Genomic DNA, 26,550 nt, shown 5'->3' on the forward strand with positions numbered 1-26,550 from the left:
AAATGTCTCGGCCACACCCAACTATGACTTCAAATCTATCTCTCTGTAAAGCCGAAATGACAGAATCTGATACACTGGGAAACCGGCGCTTTCACCACCCTTCACCCCTAACTTATTGACCACCTGCTGTCCCAAACTGCAGAACCCCTCCCAAAGCAAATACAATCTAGAGAAACACAGGAAGCATACTAATTTACACCAACTTAACTCAATGTGTCATGAAATTAGATTAGTGTGACCAAATGAACTGTGGAGAGCGCCTCGGGATCACCTGCCGCTCGTGTGTGGTGTGTGTGTCGCTCTTCTGTGTGCATTCAAGCACAATGTGTGACTGTGTGTGTGTGTGTGTGTGTGTGTGTGTGTGTTTGGTCCTTTGACTCTCAAACACAGAGGATTTAAGCAATAAGAGATGAGACAGTGACAAAATGGACGCGCAGACAGAGAAGGAGAGGAGGCCTGGACAGGGTCAGATAAGTTTGAAAAGAAACACAATGCAAAGGCAGCCCAGGAGAGCTGGAATAGAGAGATAGGCTGAAGGGGAAAGACAGACAGAAAAAGCGTGGATGTGTGGCTACAGTTGTGTATGTGGCGTTTATAGAGGATCCTGTGCCTGCAGCTGTTTGATATCCGTCTGTTCCACAGTCTAGAGGAGCTATCTCATCTGTGCTCTCACTAAAGCGTCCACCTTGTCGGATTCACACTGTGGAAAGAAACACGTTGCACTGAAGACGAGCTTTGCAATTCACTGGCGTCTTTTCCAAACATGTTTATCCATTGCTGTGTAGTTTAATCTGCTGGTATTCTGGTGGTTTCATCCCGTTCATTTGACCCAGAACAGCCAATAGTGTTTTTTGGTTTGGTAGAAAGTTAAGTAATTGATTGATTTGACCATCATTAACAACAATTAATCATATATGAAATTCATCTACCAAAAATGGCTTCAGCTTGTTGTTTTCAGCCTCTTAAATGTGAGGATTTGTTGCTTTCTCTTGTAAAGTGAATATCTTGGGTTTTGGACTGTTTAATGGGAAAAACATCCAATTTTAATGTATCACCTTTGGCCATGGGAAACTTTGAGATTAATACCAGTTTTGACATTTTATATAATACAGGATTAATAGATAATGAATGGCAAAGCAAAACTGATGGTGCATTACTACATTTAGTTATGTAATATTGGCATGCTTATCTTTAAAAGAGTCCACTGATGCAGTGGTTGTCTTTGAATCCAGGTATAATTTATTTCATTTATTTTACTTTCAGGGAATAAAAACAGGATTGTCGGTGAACCAGGACAGAGAATAAAATGATGCCAGCAATAAGCAGCACAGTACAAAGAAAAAAAAATACTTTCCATACTAGTCTCACTCACTGATGGGAGATTGATTCCTTTAAAACAGCAGAGGAAAAGATAAAGTTGAGACGAATGCAGGAGCCAAAAGGGTAAAAGCCCATGAGACGTGGTAAAAAACACAAGAAAAAAAGGAATGGAAAGCGAGATACTCACTAACAGATGAGATGAAGAAATGGAATAGAAACCAGTCAGACTGGAGAAAGACAGAAAGAGAGCGAGAGAAGAAAACCCCTCAGTGCCATATGGTACAGAGTATTGGGCTTAATGAGGCGTGAGGCCATCCTCTCCACAGAGGCATTGGCCAGTCAGATCACACATGAATGAACACTGTGATAGGTTTAAAACACAGCATATGCCAACAGCTAGTGATATGGAACCAAACTACTGCTTCTGAGGGAAAAAGAAAGACAAAAGAATGATTTACCCAGTTCAGGCCAGAATCCAACACCCTGCAAAGAGCTAAAAAAATGCTCATGCAGAACAAAAAAAAAAAAGAAGCACCACATTTACATTTTGAAGCTGATTGATACTGAAACTATTCTAGCAGAAAGAGAGATCAGCAGAGAATCTGGGCTCTGAACTGATGCCTCCCCCGAAAAAAAAATTCATTAAAACAAAACTTTGCTCTAATGTGATATATAGTTTCAGCCTGAGTAGATTTGGCAACTTGGTTACTGGAGGTAACGGCAAACAACCAGCGGGGTCAGAAATCAGTCAGAAATGCAACAGAAGAAGAGCAGCTCGTTTTTCTGTTTGCAGCGCGGCCAAGCAAAAGACGTGCTCCACTAAAAAATGAGAAGTACTACATACAGAGACAGTTACAGAATACAAGCAGGGTGAATAGTTGCTGGAACAGGAGTGGGAGTCTACAGCCATGCTGGCGGCTCGGTGAAGCTGTACTACTGCTGATGCTAAGCAGGTGGACAGTATCATGCTCACAGTCTTCGATTAGCATGTTAGGATGCTAATTAGAACAAAACACAAAGCAATGCTGAGGGGTGTTAATTAGTTTTGCATGTATTTGCTCATAAAGCAGAGTTTTTGGATAATTAAAACATTGATCTGATGATGCCACTAAAAAAAAAAGACATTACCACCATAAAATTAACAAATAAAGTCCACAACATTACGCAGAAAGTTTAGGTCATGAGCGTGAAACCAAGATGAATTTAGTTTACAGCATCTGAGTCTCCATTAGCAACAGGTGATGACTTCACCGTCGGTGCTGATGGATGTTATGAGAATAGTTCACATCGCAGACACACCATCCTGATCCCTCATCACACACATCCTGTCAACATCGCCGGCAGCTGAGGGGTGCGTGAGTCCGTGAGAGAGAGAGAGTGGAAGACAGAAAGACAGAACCGGAGAGACAGTAAGCGTGTCAGAACAGGGGCCAGCTGTTAACAGCATGAAGCGATTCACCAAATTTTCGATCTCGCTGGTGTCTGTTTGTGTGTGAACCCAAACATTTGTCAGCGCTGATCGCCTGTTAGATGCAACCGAGGCATGTGGTGACAGTGATCGCTCCAACCTGCAACCTCTCTTGGCTCAGCTATTGATCCTTCAAATTAAACACACTGACAGATTAATTAAAACATGCATGATAAACCTTCAAGAGGGCAGGCCCATGGTAAAGCACAGCTGCCACTGTCTGAGAACAAGTGGGGGGGGGGGGGAGAAGACATCAAGCGGTCAATAAATTTCATCTTCCCTCCCCCACAAATTTTCAAGCATAATAAAAATTCGAGTGTGTGTGTTGTGAGTCTGGGCTGAAGGAGAGCATGCGAGCTCCAAGTGGAAGTGGTTTGGTCTGGCTGTGGTTTCCACGGGGGCTGGATTCAGCGCGACACCAGCGGGAGACTGGACCAGTTTTACAGGAAGCTTAAGCTGAACACCTTCCTGTTTCCAGTGTGTCACCTTACAGTATTTCTCCGGCTCTATTGGTTTATCAAATGCGATTAGTCTCAGTGTGCATGCGTGTGTATGTTTTAAACATGATTAGCCTTTCCTTATAGAGCCGTATAGACTTCAGCCACAGGGTCCCAGACTTTGGACTTCACACCAAAGGGACTGATTACTCTGACAGGCAGACATGCTGTGTTTATTTAAGCGGTTTTGTGGGAAGTTCAGGAGGACTAACTCCACCTGTCAAAAGAAACCTGTCTCCTTTCTCACTTGTTTTTGCTCTATTTCAGTCACCTTCACACCACACACACATGTTCTTCCTGACTTTCTCTCCTTTTTTTATCAGACTACCAGTGCGGCCTGTTAAGTAAGTAGATAGTTTGTCTGTCTGTCTGTTGCAAAATGTGATCCAGAGTAAGATTTAGCCACAGTTGATCAGTGAAACTGGAATGAAATCAGGTCAAAACTTCCCTTAATCAGCGGTATAGTGCAAAGCAGCTCAAAAAAGAACACAAAGATGTCCATGAAATTCACTGAGAGTCATAGTCTCCGAATGGGCAGCTCGAATTTAATGGAAATATTATAATTACATATGTTGACCACATCTATGCTCCCCAGAGGATGAACCATTTCTATCTCGGATAATCTGGAGCACATTCCTGTTCCTTTGGGGATAAGCCCTCAGAGTTCAGTGATTCCTTTCTGCTCGTACCATCCTCACAACAAATCCAACGGTTTTGTCCTCAGTGCTAACAATGATGTAGGAATAGAAAAATCATCAGTATGCCTCTCATTCTTTCCAGCATCGTACGATGAGGTGTAAAGAAATGTGCAGCCTCTATGGGCCTTTAGCACATGCCTTCCAGGTTTTAGTCATCTTTCCGATTTATTCCCCTGCCTTATTTCTTTTTGATTGTCAAAATTATTCATGTTTAAAGCATTGTGTCAAACTCAACTCTGCAAACAGACAGTGCAGTACTATTGTACTGTTGTGCTGCAATGCCAGCAAGCCATCCTCCATGTCTTTGTATATCTCCCAGCTGAGCACATCTGCGTGTCTGTCGAGATGATTGAGTGTCGTTTAACAGGCTTGACCAGGAAACCACATGCTGAACATCACAGGGGAAACGCATCACCTGCTGAAAGTGACTTCTTGGCCTCAGCAGTGTACACAAGTACACATACACAGATGTATGACATTCAGGCATGTGCATGTACATGTAGCACACATGCAAACTTTTGCTTTCTTGTCATTTCTCCAACGGTTGAGGTCCTTTTTTTTAAAAAAAAAAAAAAAAAAAAAAAAAAGACATCATTTGAGCTGATTTTTCTTAATTCTTCAATCAATATATCTTCCAGCTTGCAGCTCATCTGTTGCTGTCTGTTGGTACCACATTTGAGTATTGGCAAGAGCGTGGATGTCACTGCTTGTGAGATCAGCAGTGGCTTCCCAGCGGTCAGGTCATGCTGGAAGTGAGCATGTCATTGGATTTGACAGAAAGTCTGCAAGGCACAACCCACACAGGAAGGAAAACAGGCTTAGACTCTGAAAAACACAGATTATACCCAAGAAAAAGAGCAAGAAACCTGAAAGTAATCATATCAACTCAGTGGCATCGGCACTCACTGAACCAGGCTGCACACAGATCAGACGATTTCAGCAACTTTTGCATGCAAATAAGAACAATGAAAATGCCCCACTCTAAAACATGCTTGTCACTTTTTATCATCGGCCACAGTTCACACTGTTCTCATGATCTCTACCTTCTCAGGATTTGAGTCTGAATCAGATGGATGTGCTTACGCGTGCACACACACACACACACACACACACACACACACACACACACACTGAGGAACCATAACCTCTCCTGCCTGGGAAAAACTTTAAGGAAGCGGAGGAAGAGGAAAGCAGGGAAACCAAGAAATAAATAACTCCTTTGTGTCGCGGCTACATAAACAGTGCAGCACATTACAGATTACTATAGTAGCAGAACTGATAAGAAAAACTTCCTACACACTTTTGCTGCATGTAAATGTGTGTGTGCGTGTGTGTGTAAGTGTGAGTAGAGACTGAGACAAAGCAAAAGACATTATAAGAAAGAGATAAAGAAAGAGAAAGAGAAAGAGAGGAAATAAGGAGGATGAGATCACACATTAGTGGACAATGAGAGAATTAGAGAGTAAGAAAGAGTTATAGATGGAAAAAAGGAAACCTGGAACTTTGGAAAGACAATTTGGGGCAGAAAATAGGGAGAAACTACTTCTTACCTTAAGTGCATATGTGTCCCAGTCCTTCAAACACTTCTTCTGATAACATATTTTCTTGTTTAGACGTTAAACATCTGCTGATTTCCACCCATTTTTACACACAGTGTCCAGAATTCAAATGGAGCCAGCCAGTATAATAATTCCTAAAGCCAAATAGTGATTGCTATCTATTGTAAATATTGGTACAATTCTGAGAACATTCTGCCTTCGTCTCGACTCGATTATGAACGTGACAAACCTCACAACCTGATTGTTGCGCCAAATAACATCCCACGAAAATGTAAGCTAGGCCCGCTGGACCACCTGACCCAATTCCTCACTTTGTCTGTATCTTGACAGAGTAAAATACCAAATGTTCCACGATCTCAAGGTTGTTGAGATTGGCAGTTGGTTTGCAGGCAAATGGAGAAAATACAGAACAAATCTGGAAGGGCATCCATTAGGCTATGATGTCAGGCCTAGCAACATTTGTGTGTGCGTGTGTCCTATCTGAGTAGCCACATATTCCACTGGCCCAGAAAAAAAGTTTACTCCAACTACCATTATCCTGCAAATAGCAGCCCCTGTGGGGAGACTCTCGCCCGGAGAATTTTGGCTCGGTCCGAGCGAGCCTTGAGGAACGTGCCGGAATGAGCAAATCAAGCCTTATTCACTCACTCTGGCATACTGGAAAACCACCCGTGATGTCTGGCATGGGATTACGCTTGCACCTAGTGCCAGAATAACTGCCGGCTAGGATTAGAAAAACGACTAACAGTTGATTACAACTGTTGCAACCACTGGAATCGAGGTCCAGGGGGTTCGTTTAGTTGGTTGAGGGATGCAATAATTCAACAGAGCAGCCTAATTAGGAGCAAATTACAAGGTTCAATAATTCAGCAATGGACAGGCTGTATCTGTGATTGTAAAGACACCTCAAAAATAAATCATGTTAATGCTGTATTTATCCACATCCCCTTTTTTTCCTTTTCTCAGTCCTCCTCCTCCTCCTCCTCCTTTTTGTTTCACTTGCATCTCACATCACTATTCTTCATGACATTCCATTACTTCCCTCGTCGCCTGCCTTCCCAAAGCAGACCAGTTTGCCAGTTTCCACTGAATACCAACCAGCCATCCTTTCCAAATATACGTTAAATGAACCTGCAAGAATGTGAAATTCAACTATTTATCGAATTCCAGTTCAGATGGTACGATTAGGGGTCCAAAGCCATTTATTAGAACCACTGCACTTTTAAGTTCGAGTCGCAGGCTTTCTTAAAAATGCTGAGAAACGGAAACGCTTCTTTTTCTTGTCATCCACTTCACAGTAGAGGGGTAGAACCAACCTGTAAAAACAGTTGGTCTAAACGGTGCACCATGCCAAGTTAAGACCTTGCCGGAAGACAAACAGCCAGTCATCCTTTTTCATTTCTCAGGAGAGGTCCTCTTTATGAATAAGAGCTGCTGGAATCGAGATAAAAGCAAAGCAGCCGAGCCGCCACGAGATACCGCCGATACCAAGGCCTCACCCTCCGCTGATGACTTGGTTACCATGGCAACCATACGAGGTGAGAGAGAGGACATACCAGCAGTACAGAGTAAATCTCCTCGCAGCAGTTTCAGGAATGCAGGTGAAGTTTCCCTCCCTGCCTTTCTCTCGCTGTTTCTTCTTTCTCCTGCCTTTATAAATCTTTCTCCCTCTTAATGAACGCACTGAATGGTTTCGCTTCTACTCTCATAGCCCACTTTTTATGAATCACATCACAACGCATCAGTGTCTCCAAGTGCACCATCCTGTTCTGAAATAGGACAGAAGACGGCTTTTTACTTCAGACATGACTTTGATTTCCAGACTCATTTATATTGATGTATAAATCAGGCTTTTGCCAGGGGAGCAATCAGAGGGGGCTTAAGGGGAGGGGTGTGTGTGAAAAGAGAGAGTGAAGAAAGAGATGAGAGGACAAGGAAGACAGTGAATACTTGGTTTTGGCTGCATAAGTAGGACAATAGTGTTATGGCCAACACGCTGCAAGACTGAGCTCCATGAGAATAAAAACGGCAGTTCACTTACAAAATAAAGGAGAGTAGAGCGAAAGGAGAGCCGAATGAAAGACGACTGAGAGGAAAAGAGGCTGAAAACAGGAGAGAAAACTTCTGCAGGGTTTCTCTTACCTCTAAGAAGCAGGTCCCAGCTGGGGTGTTCTCCTTGATGGAGGCATTGTAGAAGTTGCTGGAGAACACAGGCGTGTTATCGTTAACATCCTGCAGCACAATGTCCACCTGTGCCGTCGACGACAGTGGCGGGCGGCCGCTATCCGTTGCAACAACAGTCACACTGGGTGCCGGCTCTGATTCAAAATCCAGAGTCGTCGCTGTGGTAATGATCCCCGTGATCGGGTCGATGGAAAACCAATCATAGTGAGAGTTTTTGCCCTTGAGGAGGCTATATCGGACGTCCCCATTGGGACCCTGGTCCTTGTCCCTGGCAGTAACCTGTAGAACAAAGGAGCCAGGATAGACAACCTCAGGAATAGTCTGTCTGTAGGCCTGCTGGTCGAACAGTGGGGGGTTGTCATTGACATCAGTCACCTCAATGGTGAAAGATGACTCTGCCCTGAGGGGCGGCGTGCCAGAGTCCGTGGCCATAACCCTGAGGTCATACGAATCCCGTTCCTCTCTGTCCAAGACCTGGTCCACATATATCAGGTAGATGATGCTGTCCTTGGTTGTAAGAGCAAACTTCCCATCACCCCCCTCGAGGGACACATTCACGTTGGCGTACTCTCCATAGTCTGGGTCGGTGACAGATATCCGAGCAACATACTGGCCTGGTTGGGCTCCTTCTGAGATCCTTGGAGAGCCATCCTCACTGAGGAAGATGATGGTCATGGTGGGCTGGTTGTCGTTGTAGTCTCGTACATGAATGGTCACAAACGCATTGGTCACCTGGGAAAATCATGCATGATTCATGTTACTTAGTGATCAATCATTTGTGTCACATTCAATTTCTTTGAAATCCACAGAGGAATTAAATTTTAAATACTACTATCTGCAGTACAAGCACTCATTCATATGTACTCTGATGGTAGAAGTATTCTCTGAGCTGTCAATGCTGCAAGAAGACATTGGTTACTGTGAACTGCAGTGGCCAGTGTCCTCTTGCAGGGGCAAGCAGTTTGCACTTTGTGGTGATATGAACTACAGGGTAAAATCTGTTTATACTAATGTGCTCTTTGAAAAAAATGCATATTTTTCTGAGAAAACAGTAAAAACTGAAAATGATGCCATTATCTGTCATCACTGAAAGTACAGCACTGTATGTTTAATGCACTGTAATGAATAACAGTAATGTAATTACCTCAGGGTGGCTGGCATTATCCCTGGCCTGGACCACCAGTTCGTGGACCCTCTTCAGTTCATAATCCAGGGGCCTATTCAGGGTGATGACCCCAGACTTGATATCCATGACAAAGAAGCGGTCAGGGTCACTCTGACGCCGGTTGATTTCATAAAGGACCAGACCATTATCACCCTCATCCTCATCTGTTGCAAACACCTGCAAATAACAGAAAATCAAATAATGAAATTAAAATTACACTGGAACATCCGGATGTACAGAAGCAAGAAGTACTGCTGAAGTAACAAGTCACTATCTGAACACTGACAAGACCTGACTGAGCTAACCTGTAGGATGCTACTGCCTTGTGGGAGACTTTCAGAGATGATAGCATGGTATCTGCTCTGATTGAAGAGCGGTGCGTGATCGTTGATGTCGGTCACAGTCACTTCCAGGGTCATGGATCCAATCCTTCTGGGTGAGCCACCATCAAAGGCCTCTATGACCAAGGTGTAAGTTGAGCGTTTCTCCCTGTCCAGCAGTCCGTTGACCACCAGGTCTAGATACAGCACCTTGTTAGCACCTCTCTTGGTCTCCAGCCTGAACGCCTGGCCAACATTGCCCTCTCGAATAGCGTAGCCTTGAGTGGTCAGCTGGTCCTTGTCTGCATCTGTTGCAGGCTCCAGGGAAAATCTTGTCCCCACTTGTGTGTGCTCTGGAATCTTCAGAACAGCTTTCTTTTTGGGGAACACAGGTGCATGGTCGTTGATGTCGTTGACAGTAATTGACACCTCAATAGTGACCCCCGTCATTGTTACAGCGATAAAGCTATAGTGGTCCCTCTGCTCACGGTCCAGACTGCGTGCGGTGGTAATGATGCCTGTGGTTTCATCGATGTTGAGATCGCTGCCAACACCTGTGCCCTCATGGTCTGAGATGAAGTAAAGACTTGTAGTTTCACCAGGCGGTAGCCCAGCACTGATGTCACCAACGATGGTCCCTGCCGGCTGCCCTTCATCTAGCTGGAGCTCCAGTGCTCCGAGGACAGTTGTAGACTGAGCAAGAACAAGGACGATGCAGAAATAAAATAGTGACTTCCGCCGCCAGAGACTTGAACACACGCAGGGTCCGCTGACCCAAGGCCTCCGTCTTGACCCTTTACTTGTTAACGGCATGGCTGGGTACTGCTACACCTGTGAGAATGAAAAACAGAGAAAAGGAGAGAACATCAGCCAAGAAAAGATGCATTTCTGCAAGTGTAGATGTGTTTTATGATGTGTGAATTGAGCAATTGAATACGTTTTTCATTCTCTACTTGAAAACATCTTGAAAATTCACTTGCTCTCTCCCAAAATGAATACAATTTGTCCTTTTTTTCCCAAAGTGGAGTATGTATCTTAAATCCTTGCGTGACAATGTGCTAACACTTTTACAATCCAGAACCTATATTAAAGACACTGCCTGATGAATTTCAGCATTTTTCCCCATAAAATGGATATATATAACATTTTGGAAAGAACTCCTCGGCTGGATCAGGAAGCTTTGAAAGAGCATGAAAATGGAATTCTAAGTCTGTCCAGGATCCACATTGGCTTGAACCACACTGAGGACAGAATCATAAACTATATTTATCTAAAGGATAACAAATTTTATTCACTGGGTGAGAACATTTTAAAGTGTCCAGAGTGGTCACACACTGCAATCCCATGGGAAAACATGTTAAAGACACTAAAATAGGCATCAAAATCCTTTTTTCATTTTCATTTTGTGATAGCAAATGCTTACACACACACACACACACACACACACACACACACACACACACACACACACACAGATTCACAAATACATGGAATGCATGGGAAAGTAATTCTATAGCTGCTTCACCAAGGCCTTTATGGGGAAAAGTAGTCATTTAAGACTGCAAGCTTACCCTGTATGTTCCCCCAAACTCTAAATCATGCACAAATCCATAAAGATAATATCCTCCTCATGTTAATGCTAAATCAGTCTTATCAGTCATAGACTGGTTCTAATCATGAACAGATACACATACTCCAACTGTCTACAAAGTCATGCATCAGTCCAAAAATCGTTACAGGGTGCTTTAACCTGCCTGCTGCACCAGAAGTGGACATACCCCATCAGATGGTACGCTGACTGCAAGAAAGGCAATCACAAGAGCTGAAAAGGCTATCTAACTAAAGACACCTGACACTGTGTGAGCTCTCCTGCAGCAAACCCACCATCTGGTGCTTTTAGCAAGTTTAAACAAACACCAATAATTATTTGCAAATGGTATTTGACCCAGGTTTGACACACATACTTTCGCACACTACTACAAAATTCTGGAAATACACTCATAACTGTTCTGGCAAATTTAACCTGTGTGGCTGCTCTAAACTCTCACGAGATGAATGTTCATTTTACCCCTTGATGAGGTCTACAAATATTTAGATTATGTTCAAAATGAGACCAATAGTTTATGCAAGTTCTCGTATTTATAAGAGAAGATTTATTGAGCATATAACTCTTCAAAACATCCTGAAATGAGGAGGACCATCGAGGCCTGACACAACTTATTCATCACATGTGGAGGCCTAACCTGCTTTAACAACCCTCTACACTGGTCACAGCATTAATACCTAAACTCAATGGAATGTGAATTAGTCCTGCCTCTATTAGCTAATGTTTGGTACAAATTATCAAAACTAAAAACGTGTGACGCAGGCGAACGACCAGTCGCAGACAGGACTAGTTGTCAGTGGAGGGTGTTGCTCTTTGCTGGCGAGCCATATTCACCCAGACAATCACTCCCCCTGTGCATGTATAATTTGGACAGTTAACTTTAGGAATGTTTTCCACCTCTAGAGAGAAAGTCAGCCTGCTGCCGGCTGCAGTATTTGCACATACGTTAAATTGAAGCATTCACACTCACACATGCAAAACGACCATAGACTGACCTTCTTGCAGGCCGATAAAAAGGATGACTGCTATTCCATATAAAATAGCTGCCAGATTGAAGTTGCGCTCAGCAGTAGGAGTATATTCACTATATTGATCACCAATATGGTGGCACACATAGAAAAGCTGAAAACTTTGCTTTGAGCTGAACATAATTAAGATTTATCAATTTTCCTTCCTTCTTTTCAAGTTGCCTAAAAAGCACTTTTAGGGTATGTCTGATTCTTTTGTTTGAATCATCACACATGCATTGAGTCTACTGAACAACTACTACTATGTTGTTGATTTGCAAGGCCCCTGAAAGACTATTTAGAGTTCAGATGACATATAAAGCAAATTTAAAAAACATTATTTTATATCTGAAGAATCCTCCTGGAATCATCCAACACACTAGGCTTTCTGCTGACCCTGACCTTCTGCGGTAGTTTATGAGACCTCTGAGGAGGAGAGATTAATAAAGTCTACAGCTCCACTGGGACAGGGGGAAGGACACTGATACTGGCCCCTCCGGTACGGTCGCTGACCTCTACATGTGGTCCAGACGGCTGCTTTGGACAGTTGCTGCAGTCCCACACAAAGGGGGAAACTGAGACGAGACTAAGCACTGTCTGCACACACACCCTTCTTCTTTTGAGTAGTTGTGAGTGTTTAGTGTCTACGGGACAGTCTTGAACAAGAGCAGACGTAAAAAGAGAAATAAAAGAGAGAAGTTGAAAGAAGAGGTTTGAGAAACAATTAGGGGTGTGATGATGAAAAGAAACCTTTCTACTGCTGAGTCAGAGCCTTCAGAGACCCTGCTCTGATGAAATGAACCCACAGCACAGTACCATAATGCAGCCATTGAGAACACCAGGGAGAACAGAAAAAGAACAAAGCAAAGCAATGGAAAAAGTGGATTTAGGACACAATAGAAAAAGTTACATTCTGAGGAGTGATTGCAGTTTGCTTTGGCTTGACGGCCTTGTTGTCTTTAGGGACCACTGAGCCGCGTAGGCAAAACTTGGGACTGAAAAATGAAGTCAGAGAGGGTGTACTCCACTGTCTGCGAGTGCGTATGTGTGTCTTTTTACGTCCTCTCTCCCTCATTGCTTCAGTTGAGTGTCAGTGAAAGGTTATATTGATGAACAAATCACACGGCTGCAATCTGTCACTGTCAATGAGCAGTTGGCCCATGACATCATCTCCCTTTTGACGTGTGCTGTAATGCACTTGTGTTTACCCTGGAAAACACGCGCTGAAGAGGAATGGAGGGCTAAAATGTAGCTCGTGCTGAAAGGATACTGGCCTGAACAGATGCTCAGCTTAGTAAAAGACAACCACCTGATTCACTCCCTCTAGTGGCACTCTACAACACTCTGCTAATTATGACAAATGATGTGTCTTGTAGTTTCATCTAAAATGCATACAAAGTTCATAAAATGAGTGAAATGCAACAAACAACGCATTTTCACCTGTCTGTCTAGTTGCATGGGTCTCTTTGCACGCCTATGCAGCACATGTGCATGCGAGTAGTGACATCATCTCTGTGCGACCACACTGACAGCCAGGGCAGACCCGGAGGGCTCCATGCAGTCTCAGCCACATTATTATCTGGCATTGCACCCCCATAATCTGCCTCTGGTGTGCGCAAGCCTCAAAGCCTCAAATACATGGGCCTCCACTCTTAAGTGCTGTTAACATATAATAGAAAACCATAGTGTTTTCTATAGGATGGGACCATTCAATGCAGTGCAGTATGTGTATGAAAATGTGTGTGAGTGTGTTTACACTGTCAAATCTCAGTTGAGGAATCGTTCATTTTCCTCATGCAGTGCCAATTCTGAACAGGCCTCTCTATCTCCCTTTCCCTCCCATGTCCGTCCCTCCTCCTTCCCTCCATCCGTCCCCTCTAATGGATTTAGCAGATCTGGTTGGGCACGCCATAGCTACCCGTGGCCAAGCTAAACAGGACCCAAAGTCACGAAGTTCCAAGTAAAAAAACGGCCTCTATCTCAACCATGTTTCTTGTGCTTTGATGGAACAGCACATGGTTGCATTCGGCTAGTTCCTCAGCGGTTGAGAGGTCTGGCTTTGCCTCCAGATAGTTGGCAGCCACTCATTCAGCCCTGCAACTTCTGCTTCTGTGTCGCCCAGAACAAACAGTGGCCAGATCCTGTGATTGACAGTTAAGTCAGACAGGGGAAAGAATAAAGGGAAAGGCTGTCAAAATGAAATACACAAGTCATCTTCTATTACAACAGAAATGAATGTGTGCCATAAAGACAGACACTGGAGACGAACGTGGCTTTGCATATTCAAAACCCTAAATGCAAAAATCACATTTAGAGAGGAATTTTAACATTTTGCAGCAGCTCTCTTGCAATCCATGCATGTGCTCTACATGTGTATGGTGTTAAGACATTAAAGTGTTGTAGCTTTGGTGCAATTTAAAAGTGCAAAGAAAAACTTTTTTTATAACAGCTCTCAGCAAGTGTACAATTACAGGGTGGCTAGAGCAACACCAAATCGTTAAATGACTGAGAATGAAAGGTTAGGCCAGGTTGTGGTGAAACAGGCTGCGGCGGTCTGCAGTGGTAAAAAACTTTGGGTGAAGAGGAAGGGAGGGAAAGCAGGCTCCGAGTCTGGCGGGGGGTAGAGGATGGAGGAATGCCTTGCATCTCAGTTTTCATGTCGTTTGGATTGTGGCTGTTTAGGGGGACGACTGCCTCCCCTTCAGTCGCCTTTCTCCGGATCTCTGGATATAGTCGTCCCATTTCCATGCCCAGCTGTCACCAGCACTGTGAGCATATGCATGTGTGTTGTGTGTGTGTGTGTGTGTGTGTGTGTGTGTGTGTGTATTCAACCCTTCTGTGCACATATACCTCAGTTCCTCTTTTACTTTTTCCTTCATTTAAGAGCCCAAACTAAATGTCAGTTTCAAATTACTTCCATAACTGACTCAATCAAAGATCCAATGTGTGTTAACACCAGCCCCTCAGACAGCCAGACGACTACTGTCTGGACACACACACTGAAATATACATGCACATGCTGCACCACAGCCCAATCAATATTAATACTACTATGAGCTGCGAGAGTTCATGACTGTCATACAATGGTTACCTCACCCAGGGGAAGCAGCCGTAAAAGCTCTCACAACCTGTGAAACCCTAACCTATCTGGTTTGGGGAGAGCGGTAGTGTCTAAGTTTGAATTAATTATGATGAAGTGAGGACCAGTTCCTTGGCTCCTCTGAGCTGTGGCTCAATTGGCTGATGTGACACAGGGCGACAACTAATCCAGCCGCAAATGCAAATGAGTCACTAAAACTGATCTGAGGTTCATACGTCATCCAGTTCATCATCTTATCAATAAATCTCTGGTGCTGAGGACCCAAATTGTCCCATTTTCCCCAGTTTTAACTCAGCTCTGTGAAAGCCTTTGTTTTCAGTTCTGTCCATGAAATGCTGCTCTGGAGTTTTATTTTATGACTTATTTCCTACATAAATGTCCATGTCAGTGACATCAGTGAGGCTGCAGAGAGGGGGAAGGGTGGGGGGAGGGGGACCACGTCATCACAGAGACTCATCGGCTCACAGTGAGAGCGAGCCTCTGTGCCAGGAGCCCACTGAGACTTAGAGTTTGAGGCTCAAGTCCACACTTTGTTTCTGTGTTGCAGTTTTTCTTCTACCCTTAAGAGCAGACTAGAAAAGACTAAACCCGAGGGCACGAGCCTCGTTCCCTGATCAAGGAAGTGACTGACTGAATGAAATTTTTTCGTTGCAGTCCAAAGGTATTTGGAGAGTGAGACATTTTTTTCATGGTTTGACTCCACACTCTCATTTGGATGTGAAATGATGCGATGAAAATGAGGTTAGAGTGCTGACTTGTTTAAGTTTTGTTTTATTCTCAGCTATAAAAGACAGCCATGGTTGTACATTATGTGTCCTCATTTTGGGGTCAGTGCTATTTAAGACATGATTCAATAAAGTCATTTTTGTATGTCACATCCCATTGCATGCAAGGAAACTGTCAAGGTTTTGAGCACTATTTATAGCCACTGTGCATCTTAATCATCTGAGTATTGAGCTATGGTTTGACTAATTTATTCTGTAGTGTAGCACTTTTACTAGTCATGACTGCTTGAAGTCATCAAATCAGTTTCAATTCACTCGGCTGCTACAACAAGACTTTAAGGCAAGCTACACTTACATTTTTGCATTTCTGCACTAGCATTCTTACTCAACTCCATGGGGATACAAGCTGGGGAAAAACAACTGCAGAATGCTCTGAAACTCTGCAGCAGCAGCATAACAATTCAAAGCTGGTGTGATGACTCAGATTTGTTTATTTACCCACACAGAGGCTGTCAAGCTGGAATACAGTCACACACACGTACAAACTGCACCAGGTCCCCTGTGACAAAACGTCCTAGATTTCGTTGCCCGACAGGCCAGAAGGAGAAAGACAACGTTACAGTCAGAGATGGAAGGAGGAGGAGAAGAAGTGGAACTAGAGGTGGAGAGGAAAAGTTTGATTCTGGATGAGGTTTCCTTAAAAAAAAACACTGTCACGGTGACAGAGACAGAAATGCGAGGAAGTTCAACTTAACCTAAGTGAGTGCTGAAAAACACACTTGCATGCAGACGCACACACATGCACACACATAAATAATGTACCCTCTGGACCATCAGTGAAGACATGGAGCAAGTGAAAACACAGTCGGAGGTAATTCGCTAACCTTCAAGGCCACGCTGCTGAGTGAATGTGCAGTGGTTTTTGTTTCTCTGGTGAGGATGTGTGTTCGTGTGTGCGTACGTTTTGATTCTGGTGATTTTAAGAGAAAAGGGGAGGAAAGTTGGGAGGAATTCAAAAGAATATGAGGACAAGAGAGAGTGAGGTAAAACAAAACATAAAAAGGCATGACGAGATGTCCCTGAAGGTGAAGCAGCTACCGCCATCTACCATCACTCATCACAAACGAGAAAAAGTTGAGCTGAACCGAGTCCACAACTCTGACAAAACTCATTATCCCTACCTCACAGTGAAACTGACATAAATGCCTTTATGGAGGCTCAAACTAACTGTTTCTCTATTCATGATTTGCATTTTGGGTTCCATAATCTGAGAGGTGAACCACAATTCAATGTTCTGCAGAACGCTGGCTGGAAGTTATTAAACTGCAGGAAATATTCTTATTACTGTTGAATGCGGAAGACATTAAAACGCACCAAAAAAACACATAATGGCTTCATTTGGCTGCACATTCTGCTGAACGAGCAGCATGTATTTTGTTATAAGTAAATATTAGCAGAGTTTTCGTAGACAGTGTGCATGTGTGAGTATGTCTTGAAGTTGCATGCCTTGTGTGACGGTGCTTGAAAATCATTACATTCGGATGTTAATGTGATGTAAATGCAATGCGAGTAACCACTCAGGAGTTGATTATACTGCAATTAAAATTTCAATTGCAGTGTTTACCAAATTACTTGCTCTGTTTCTGTGCATGAGTGTGTACTTGTAAGGAGAGTGTACTGACCTATGTTAAATCCCTGTAGGGTTATCCTAACCTTAAATGCCTAACCTCAACCTTTAACCTAGCCTTAACCTCAAGACTCATAATTCTGAACTCAACAGGATTGGAGGATTGGAGTTTTATTCCCATATGGGAGGCGAGTCCCCACATGTGGTAATATATGACCATACGTTTGTGCCCACAATGTGAATACATTAACACACACAGTATTACATTAGAGGAATCACAGCGTTCGTTAATGACTGAACAGAGGAAAAGTTCAGAGACAAAACACTTGTCTTGATAGCCAAAACAGGGCCAAGAGAAGGGAAACCAAAGATCCATCTTGTAACTTAAACACACACGCTCTCACACACGCAGACAAGCACACACTTTAATCTCTTTCTGCGTTCCACCCAACGAAATAATCAGCCATGTGACCTCACGGCAAACCAGGCACAAGGTTGCATCGGGTCATGTTATTGCTTCAGAAAACACATAAACATTAATCAAAGTGATGAAATGTTTTGTTGAGAAGTTTGCCAGCTTACGGAGCGATTTTTTGGAGGTTGAAAAGAGGTCAGGATCTTCCTAAGAGAAATGCTACGGGCTTAACTTCACTGGGAGAGATGGGGAATTTAGCTCTTCTTTGGCTGACAGATCTGGGAAACTATTAAAATCTGTAATTACTCATCTCTAGCTCAGAATATGGGACTTGGCTTATTAGATATTAAATTCTCCATCAACTCTCGGGTTAGTGGCGCGCCGACAGCTGCTCTCCAAGAGAATGCCTTTGTATCACGTTACTCCATTATATTTCTTGTGGTAAGCCTGGGAATTAAGGCTGTCTGTCTTTGTTTTAATCTGCTCGACAGAGTTAAACAGACATCCATACTCATCAGTCAATGATGAGCAAATAAAATCTTGATAAAAAGATGTAAGATGTGATAGATGGCTTTGAAGCTCCAAATGAAAAATATGTGTGGACTGATCAATAGCGCTTTGATTCTCTGACAGAAATATCAAAAGCAAACAGCATCGAATAACATTTCTGATGTTCGTAAAGGTCACTGCTTTCAATTTTTGTCTTTTGGAAAAGTTGTCAAGAACCAAAAAACTTTTTTTTTTTTTCCCCTCCAACTTTTTCTTTTCCCTCCTTTTGTCTCACACCACCCACACACACCCAGTCTCTGAATCCCTTAACATGCATAACACGTTGCACTACCTGAGCTGCGATGCCCTACATGCGGCTCACAGCTCGGCACGAGTGTTTGAAGTTACCAGGAGCTCAGATCATCTCACTTACTTCATTAAAAACACATGAGACGTTACGAAGACAGGCTCTCCCTCTTCCTCTCTCCACTCGGCCGGCTTGCCTCAGAGCTCATACACTTCTCATCCATCAAGCTCCCAGATGGGAAGAAGTTACCACATTTCATTCATCTTCACTCCATTCCCATTCCCACATTCACTGTACCTCTTCATGTGACTTAAGAAATGAATACATCACTTCATTCAGAAACATGTGCAGTATTTGCACACATGCCTGCGCCAGTCGTCGTCTCAGACGCGAGAGCAGAAATGTCTCTGCTGGCATCTGAAGTAACAGACTGGGCTACAGTGTATAAACAACTAGCGAATTACTCAATTAGCGGACAGACAGAAATATAATCAACAACAATTAAGATATCAATTGTGCAAAAATACCAAACACCTGCTGGATCAAGCTTTGCAAAATGTGAAGATTTACTGTGTTCTCTCTAATGGTACATAATCTATTAGTAAACAAAATAACTCCTAATGGAAATAGTCACTGGTTGCACTCCTGGTGAGATATCACCATCAGCTACACCAGTGTAACTCCGAAGGCCAAACACTTGCTTGCGTGCTAGCATGCATACACAGAAACAATCTCACTTATTCCATTCATCCACTGCAGCAACGAGAAACACAGACTTCCAACGACCTAGCCACACTTTGGCACTCGGGAGCCAGTGTCACAGGTCCAACCCACGGCAGAGAAGCACAGGATGGGGAAACTCGAGACAACACCAGGCTTGAGAGGACTTCCATCTGCAGCTTCCTCCAGGAATATAACAACCCATTTCCAACAGTCATTATCCCAGATCCTAATCACGAGCCAGCTAAAGGCATGGTCTAGCCACGCCGGCCAGCTTGGATCAACGTCTGTTGTCAAATCTGAAGACTGCACTGTAGCAAGCCGAGACGTTTGAAGCCTGCAGGCAGCAGCTACTGTCCTGCACACAAAAGAGGTCTTTTTTTAAATTTGACCAGTGCCTGTAGACTTTCTCATTCAGCTGACCTGATCATTATACTAACAGGATCCCTACTGCCAGGACAAAGACCATGAATAACGATGAAGGCAGTTACTTCAGAACTGGGCTTCAGAACAAACAAAAATGGAAACACGCCGTCTCAAAACTCCAGCTAGTCAATCACTGTGCGTCTGACAGGAGAGTCCAGTCATTTCCTTTGATTAGTTGAGTCAGGCACACAGTAATATCTTCTCCAGAGCAGCAGATAGATGGGTCTTCATATCGTAAGTAGGAAGGCAAGATCTGTACAGTATTACCCCCAGGGGGAAAGACTACAGCACACTGTCAGAAAAAAGCTTCCGTCCGAGCTAAAAGATGAGGTATGACTTCGGATGATTATGTATCAGGGTTGATTTATTCTGCCAGGATTTATTTTGTCTAAAAACATCAGATGACCACAAATTAAAAAATAGGCATCTCATCATTCAAATATTATCTCCCAGAGAAGCATGAATCAAGAATGGAACAAGTAAGGATGCTAACTGTGTAGAAAGTAGGAATTCATTTTTATGGGTGGCTCGCCAAAATAAAAGTCGGAAATTACAACCTGTTTCTTCAATCTTGATACAATACTTACTGAAGAAAGTCCACCAATGCATTGATATACTACAAGCTCTGAGATGTTGGGTACCACTTTCTCTGCATGTAACCACACACACACACACACCACAACTCAAATGTTACCACGCTGTAATGAAATTTCACGATTATAATCACTGCAAGATGGCAGACTTGGTGATTGTAGCTGCTATGGCAACCAAGAGGCCCTCAGGGGTAAAGCTAATGAAATGTGGAGCAATCAGCAAAGGGGATTCCTTATCAATGGGAATCATACTTTCTGACTCCACAACTAAAGCTAATAATAACTGCCTCGCCTTCCTGTGGATGGATGATGCAAAAGAGAAGCGGCTTTCCAGGAAACTCCCTCGTGCGAAACACTGCAGCTTAACACCGGTTATAGTTCACATGCTGCTTTATAAACTAAAATTACATGAAATCCCCTCAATATTGACTCTTTGGTTTATGTTATGTCTAAGACGGTGGTCTGAGAGGTAAATAAAAACACCAACACTAACCCCAGGCGTCAGCAGCGTGCAGTGAGCGAAAGATGGAGGGTAAATATTTCCACTGGCTACTTGTGGTGCCAGGGAAGAGGAAAACAATCCTATTTATGTTACTTTAGTTTTTTGTTAGTTGTCATCTGCTACCCATTCAACAATGTGGTGAGCGTGTGTGTTGCACATCTACGTTTTTTTGTTTGTTGTTTTGCTTGTCCTCATTTTTAAAGGTGCGCATTTAGCATTTAAAGCATATGATCTTAAGAGCTAGGGTTGAGTTTGGGTTGGCGTCACAGTTAGGAATAAAACTGAAGAAAGGTTAGGCTTATGGAGGAGCAGTGTTTGTGTGTGTGCTCGGATGTGTGTGTGAGGGAGAGAGAGAGAGGGACGAGAGAGAGGGAGTCTCTGAGTCACTTTCCGATATTTGTACTCATACGCTGATTTCCCATGCATGAAAAAACAAAAAAACCCAGGAAAAAACAGTCCTGGGATACAATCAGACAGATTTTTGTTTGAGCTGCAACATTTGGGTGGGAAGATGCTTTCTGTTTTTTTCCCCCTCACTCTCTTTCTCTGTTGGCAGCTCTCCACCATTTGAGTTGATAAGCAGAAGCAGATATTACGCCAAACCCTTCGCTCTCTACAGTTTTCTCTGCAATAGTTTACATATCGTGTCTTTGTATTCTTAATTAACAATTCAAACATGTGAATTTGTGAGAAAGGGGTTATAGGAAAACCATGCACGTAATGAAATTTGACTGAAAAAGACAAATGTTTCTTCTTATGTGGGTTTTGAGGGAGCCACAAAGAGGACAACGGTGTATACAGTACAAGCGGGATTTCAGTGTCAATGTGGGTGGCGAATGCGCAATTTGATTACTCTGTGTATCTCCAGAGTTTAAAGTAAACTCTCAAGATTGTTTGAGATTTGCAGAAGAATAAAGCCTCAACTTGGACATTCCCTAAAGTAATACCATTAGAATAAACAAAAAAGATCCTTAAAGACTGTGGATGCTTGTATTATATTTCAACTTGGAAAAAAATAAATTGATGAAAGTTTAAAGCAGAGATTTCACAATTTTTCCCTGCATGCCAGCACGATTCAGATGTAAGGTTTCAAGAGTCAAGCAGCGGAATCAGATGCAGAAACCAAGCCAAGTTTGATGCCACATTGCTGCCAACATGCACCCCAAATAATCCGATTTGCAGTGAAGAGGTTGGGGGTTGGAGGTTGCTGGGTACTGTTCAGTCACCTCCCCCCAAAACTGTAATATAAAGTCTTTTAGCAGATGCTGCTGTCTAAGAAGTGCCTGCATTTTGAACACAGCCCTGATGAGAATTAAGACCCTGACCCTGTCAGAGCTAGAGTCAGGCTCACTGATTCATCTGCAGAGAACCACATGAAGTGCAAGGTAAACAGCACACTGTTTACTTTGTTGATAAGCTCTACAAAGACTTGACACTGAACTGGATGAATTGTCCCCTCTGCCCTGACACTGCTGCAAACACAGCTTGTAATGAGAATAGCAACTTTAATTATCACAACTCTCTTGATGAATTGAAATGAAGATGAATAAAAACATCTTTCACAGGGAGGTCAGGGGTCAAGGTGGACACCTCGGCTGCCACAATCTGAAATCAGCCAACCCAAGATCACATTAAATGCCTGGCTAGGCTCCAACTTGGAATTCCACTTTTTATAATTGCATCCTCTTGAATATCTACTTAAAGAATCAAAACCAGCAAAAGTCTTAATTGTCACAATTGTGAAAAGTATCCAGAGTTTGTTCCAGGTCTGCTCCTGTAAAGCAGCTGATCATGAGTAGTCTAATCATCCGTTGTTTGTACTCGGTTGCAGCCGCACCAACAGATATCCATATGGTTCCTGTTAGAAAACGTCTTGCTGCACGCCTCATCACTCCGCAAGAAACCAAACTCTTACTGGTTGTTTGCAGACCAGAGGCTGAGGCCAGTGTACTGCCGAGCTGGAGCACGCAGGACCATGTAAGTGGATAGTGTAATAATGCAAAGATCCGTATCCCTCCTTACAGCAGAAAACCAGGAGCTGTGGATGCCAGCAGACACCAGATATGACTGGAATAACTATTGTGGTTAGGTGCTTAAATATGCCCCTGGGTTCCCTTTTTTAGCTTTTGGCCATGTAAACATATACAGGCAAACTGGTGGCTATAAATACACTTCATGTTAAAAAAAACCCCAAAAAAAACAAATTACAATTGTGTCAGAATCTATTTGCTGGATAACTAAACTACCTAAAGTCCTCTTGGACTTCTTATTTTTGCATGCTTAACATATTGGATTTATTGTCTGCTGAGACACCCCCTTTGGCTCTGTATTCACATCATCTGCAGCTAATAGCCTGAGTGCCTTGCTCAAAGGCACACAACAGCACTTCAAATTCTCTCCACTAGTGACGCCTCACAGTCTTCCAAAAATCCCTGCACTGTCACATCAGTTGGTCCCCCCAGGAAATAGTCCAAAGAATGCTGGCCCACTCTGTGCACTTCATGGTGTTTCCCATTAAGCGGTTTGGTCCTCCCTCCAAAACAAAGTGTATTTGCTCGAAGCTGGCAACCCTGGTGAGGAAACCACTGACTCACTCTTATTAAATAGTTCCATGAGACATACTAAGAAACCTATATACTGGCCTACTAAACTAACCTCCCTTTCATGTTAAGCACATATTGTAAAAGGGGACTCCACTCTTTCCTCTTTTTACAGTCTGGCTGTTTAGCTGGCGTGGCTGTGAACGGTGACCAATAATCAATATGAGGCTATGCCGCATCACCATGATCCATTGATCTTGTGATACAATTGTAGCCCCCTCTACACTATGGTCTCCCCACAGCCCCACCAGCTACCAGCTCATGCATGCAAGGTGCCGATGCAGGGTGCATCCATCTATATGGGGAGCCAGACGCCTCCACCCAACACGAGCTCATTTCTCCTCCACCTTTATCCTGATCAGATGCATCAGTGAACACACAGAGGATGAGAATAAAGCAGCTGTCACTTACATTCATCTGACCCACTCCGCAGCTCTGGATGTGCGCTCTGGGTATCCCCTCCAAAACTGATTAGTATGCACACGGCTCTCCAATTCCCCCCCAACGACAGACAATCCACCGGGACAAAATCTTGAATGGAGCCGTGCTGGCCAGCTGGACTGGGCTTTTTTGTTTTTACATAATATCCACAAAAATGACAGTTGAGCCAATTCCACAGATTCTCTAATCCGGTACACCGCTACTCCTCCAGTGAAGGGTCTTTTCTTGCGTCTCCGTGTCAGGTGAGCGCGTTTGGATCAGCTGGAGAGCTCCACGGTTTCTTTGCCGTCTGCAGAAGAAAGGAGCCGTCTGTGGCCCTGCAGTGCTCTGCCCGGTCTCTCGCTGATCCTAAAAGATTCTCTCCTCTCCCTCTCTCTCAGCATCCAGTCACTCCGACACGGCGTGTGTGTTTGTGTGTGTGTGCTGAGACAGAGCCGCTTCAGGGCACCGTGCACCTCACCGACTGAAAGCCGACTCCTCCGCCACAAGGCCCGGCCCCCCACCCCCTTGCTCCCCCTCTCTTACTCTCTCCCTCCTCCTTTCTCCGACGTGGGTTGCTAATTTATTCGGGTTCGGCTACACAAAAGGGGGGACAGAGCCGAGGGAGGCTGTGGAGAGAGGAGACTGGAGAGCAGACTTTGGTGCCCCCCAGCTCCGTTCAGTGGAAGTAGTTTTTGAGACAAAGGAGCGCACCATGCACCATCAGAAGAGGAGTTTAGCTCAGCATGGCACATTATGCATGGAAATGACTCATTAACAGCATTGTTTCTATTCCCCTTCTTCGTGCAGACTGTAATCAAAATGATCATAATTTTGAAGGACATCACACAAATTTCACAAAAGCATATAAACCCTATAAAACCCCATAGACATGTAAGGAATCTTGTATTTTATTTATTTCATTGTATTTTCTATGATGAGAAATCAGAGGAATTATAGCTATTAATATATTTTGGATGTGAGGCTTCTAGTAACTCTAGTGAACTAGTGAACACAAAATGTGTGCGTTTCCTTTTAAAGGATTTTTATCTGTGCAAACATAATATTTCAGGTTTAAGTACGTGGTAGTGGTATAATGTTTCATGAAAAGAGCCATAATCATGTAAGATGAACAACATGATGAAAAAAAAAAAGTTTGTCAAACACATTTTACAACACAGGAATACAAAATTCTTCTTTTGCATAAGGGATTTAATACTGCGCAGGCATTATTAGAGTCATTTAAAGTAGCCTCGTTATTGAAGAGTCCAAGCTATTTAGTTTCAGTAAGGATCTAGATCTGGAAGCTTAAGACTATAACCTGAGAGCGGAAGCAGCAGAGAAGACTAGGCTGAGGTTCAAACACACACACACACACACACACACACACACACACACACACACACACACACACACACACACACACCATTTGGACTGCAAGCATCAGCAAGATGGGAGTCATTTATCACCCCAGATTTTAGGTCAAGCCTCCACCTGCATCAGTGAAGCAGAAGCGAGGGAGGAGACGTGGAGGAAGAGGGGGAGACGGTGTGGAGGTGGGATGTGTGAACATGGGGAGGAATCTGTGGGTGGGTGTTGGGTCTGTGGACAAGGACAGCAATCAATCCATCCCCTCTTCCTTCAGCATGCCGGATGAGTGCGTATGTTGCAGTCAATGGAGGGAAATGGTAGCGACTACGTTTATGTACATTGGCTGTGACAGGATGACCAGGATTCAGGCTCATATAACTCTGCAGGAGACCCATTTTACATCAAAAACTGTTTGGTTAGTGGTGATTGCAAAAAGCAACGATCTATGAAAAACAAGCAAACAAAATGTCCCCGTTCTCCCATATTGTGACTGCAGTCGCTAGAGGGTTGAACCCTCAGTCACAGCAGTATTAGTGTCATGTGCTTCCTCTTAAAGTGAACAAAGTATAAGATCAAATCCCAGAGGAGCAACGAGCAAGAGGGAGTGGTTTGAAGAGCAAACATGTACTGTTTTCCTAAAATTAAATGGGTCAACATACCGTAACTAATAATGCTCCTCTTGTAATTGAGGAGGATTTTTTGTTGCTTCACTAAAGTTAAAATCCCTTTTATTCCTGAGTGCAAAATAAGCTTAGCTTTGTCATAATTTGGGCAACTGTGGAGTCATCGGAGAGAGAGAAGCTTGTTTGTGCGCTTTATTTTGACATCTCCACTTTTCCACTTAAAACAATCCGTCAGTACAATTTTTTCCTCTCTGCTATTTAAAGCTATAAATGTGCTCTTATCAATGTTTTTCTTTTCATTTTCTGAGTTGCAAACAATCAGTAAAGTATTTGCCATCCTTACCAGGCCAACAAAATTCCCAACAACATTTAAGATCTAATTCATTATGTTCCTGCTTTATGTTGTTATGATAGCGAGTTTAACTTTATTTTTTTAGGATGATGGTATGTGTTGGATAAGATTACCAGGATACGACGTGTAAACCAACTCCTGTTCTCACCCTTTGGTTCTCACCTCCTGACTGAACCCGGGACCCCAGATAGGCTTGCACTTCTAAGAAAACATACCAAAGGGTTAACATGAAAGATACGATTTATGATCGAGTAGAAAGTGATCCACCAGTTGATTGAGCCTTGGCCCTGTTGGCTGTGACTTACGATGACTGTTCTATGCATGTCTTTGGAAATGTTTGCTGTTTGGCTGGAGAGACCTGACATCTTAAAAAGCACAAAATCCTGATCCTCAGCACTTGTCACCAGAAGAAGCAGATGAAGAAACAGACCCTTTTCCAGTGAAACAAGCCCCAAG

General features: G+C 43.4%; 1 protein-coding gene across 1 annotated transcript in view; it reads right to left on the minus strand.

The window, feature by feature from the left end:
* The window catches only part of dchs1b (dachsous cadherin-related 1b), an 81,790-nt gene extending 57,552 nt beyond the window's left edge, over positions 1-24,238 (minus strand). The window contains exons 1-4 of the mRNA XM_076750656.1: positions 23,740-24,238; positions 9,197-10,042; positions 8,871-9,068; positions 7,685-8,458 (exon numbers count right to left, since the gene is read on the minus strand). Of these exons, the coding sequence (XP_076606771.1) occupies positions 7,685-8,458; positions 8,871-9,068; positions 9,197-10,024 (1,800 nt within the window). The 5' untranslated portion in view covers positions 10,025-10,042; positions 23,740-24,238. The remainder of the gene's footprint in view (positions 1-7,684; positions 8,459-8,870; positions 9,069-9,196; positions 10,043-23,739) is intronic.
* Positions 24,239-26,550: the final 2,312 nt, after the last annotated feature.

The sequence above is a fragment of the Chaetodon auriga genome, chromosome 15 (genome assembly GCF_051107435.1).
Source record: "Chaetodon auriga isolate fChaAug3 chromosome 15, fChaAug3.hap1, whole genome shotgun sequence".
NCBI classification, from domain to species: domain Eukaryota; kingdom Metazoa; phylum Chordata; class Actinopteri; order Chaetodontiformes; family Chaetodontidae; genus Chaetodon; species Chaetodon auriga.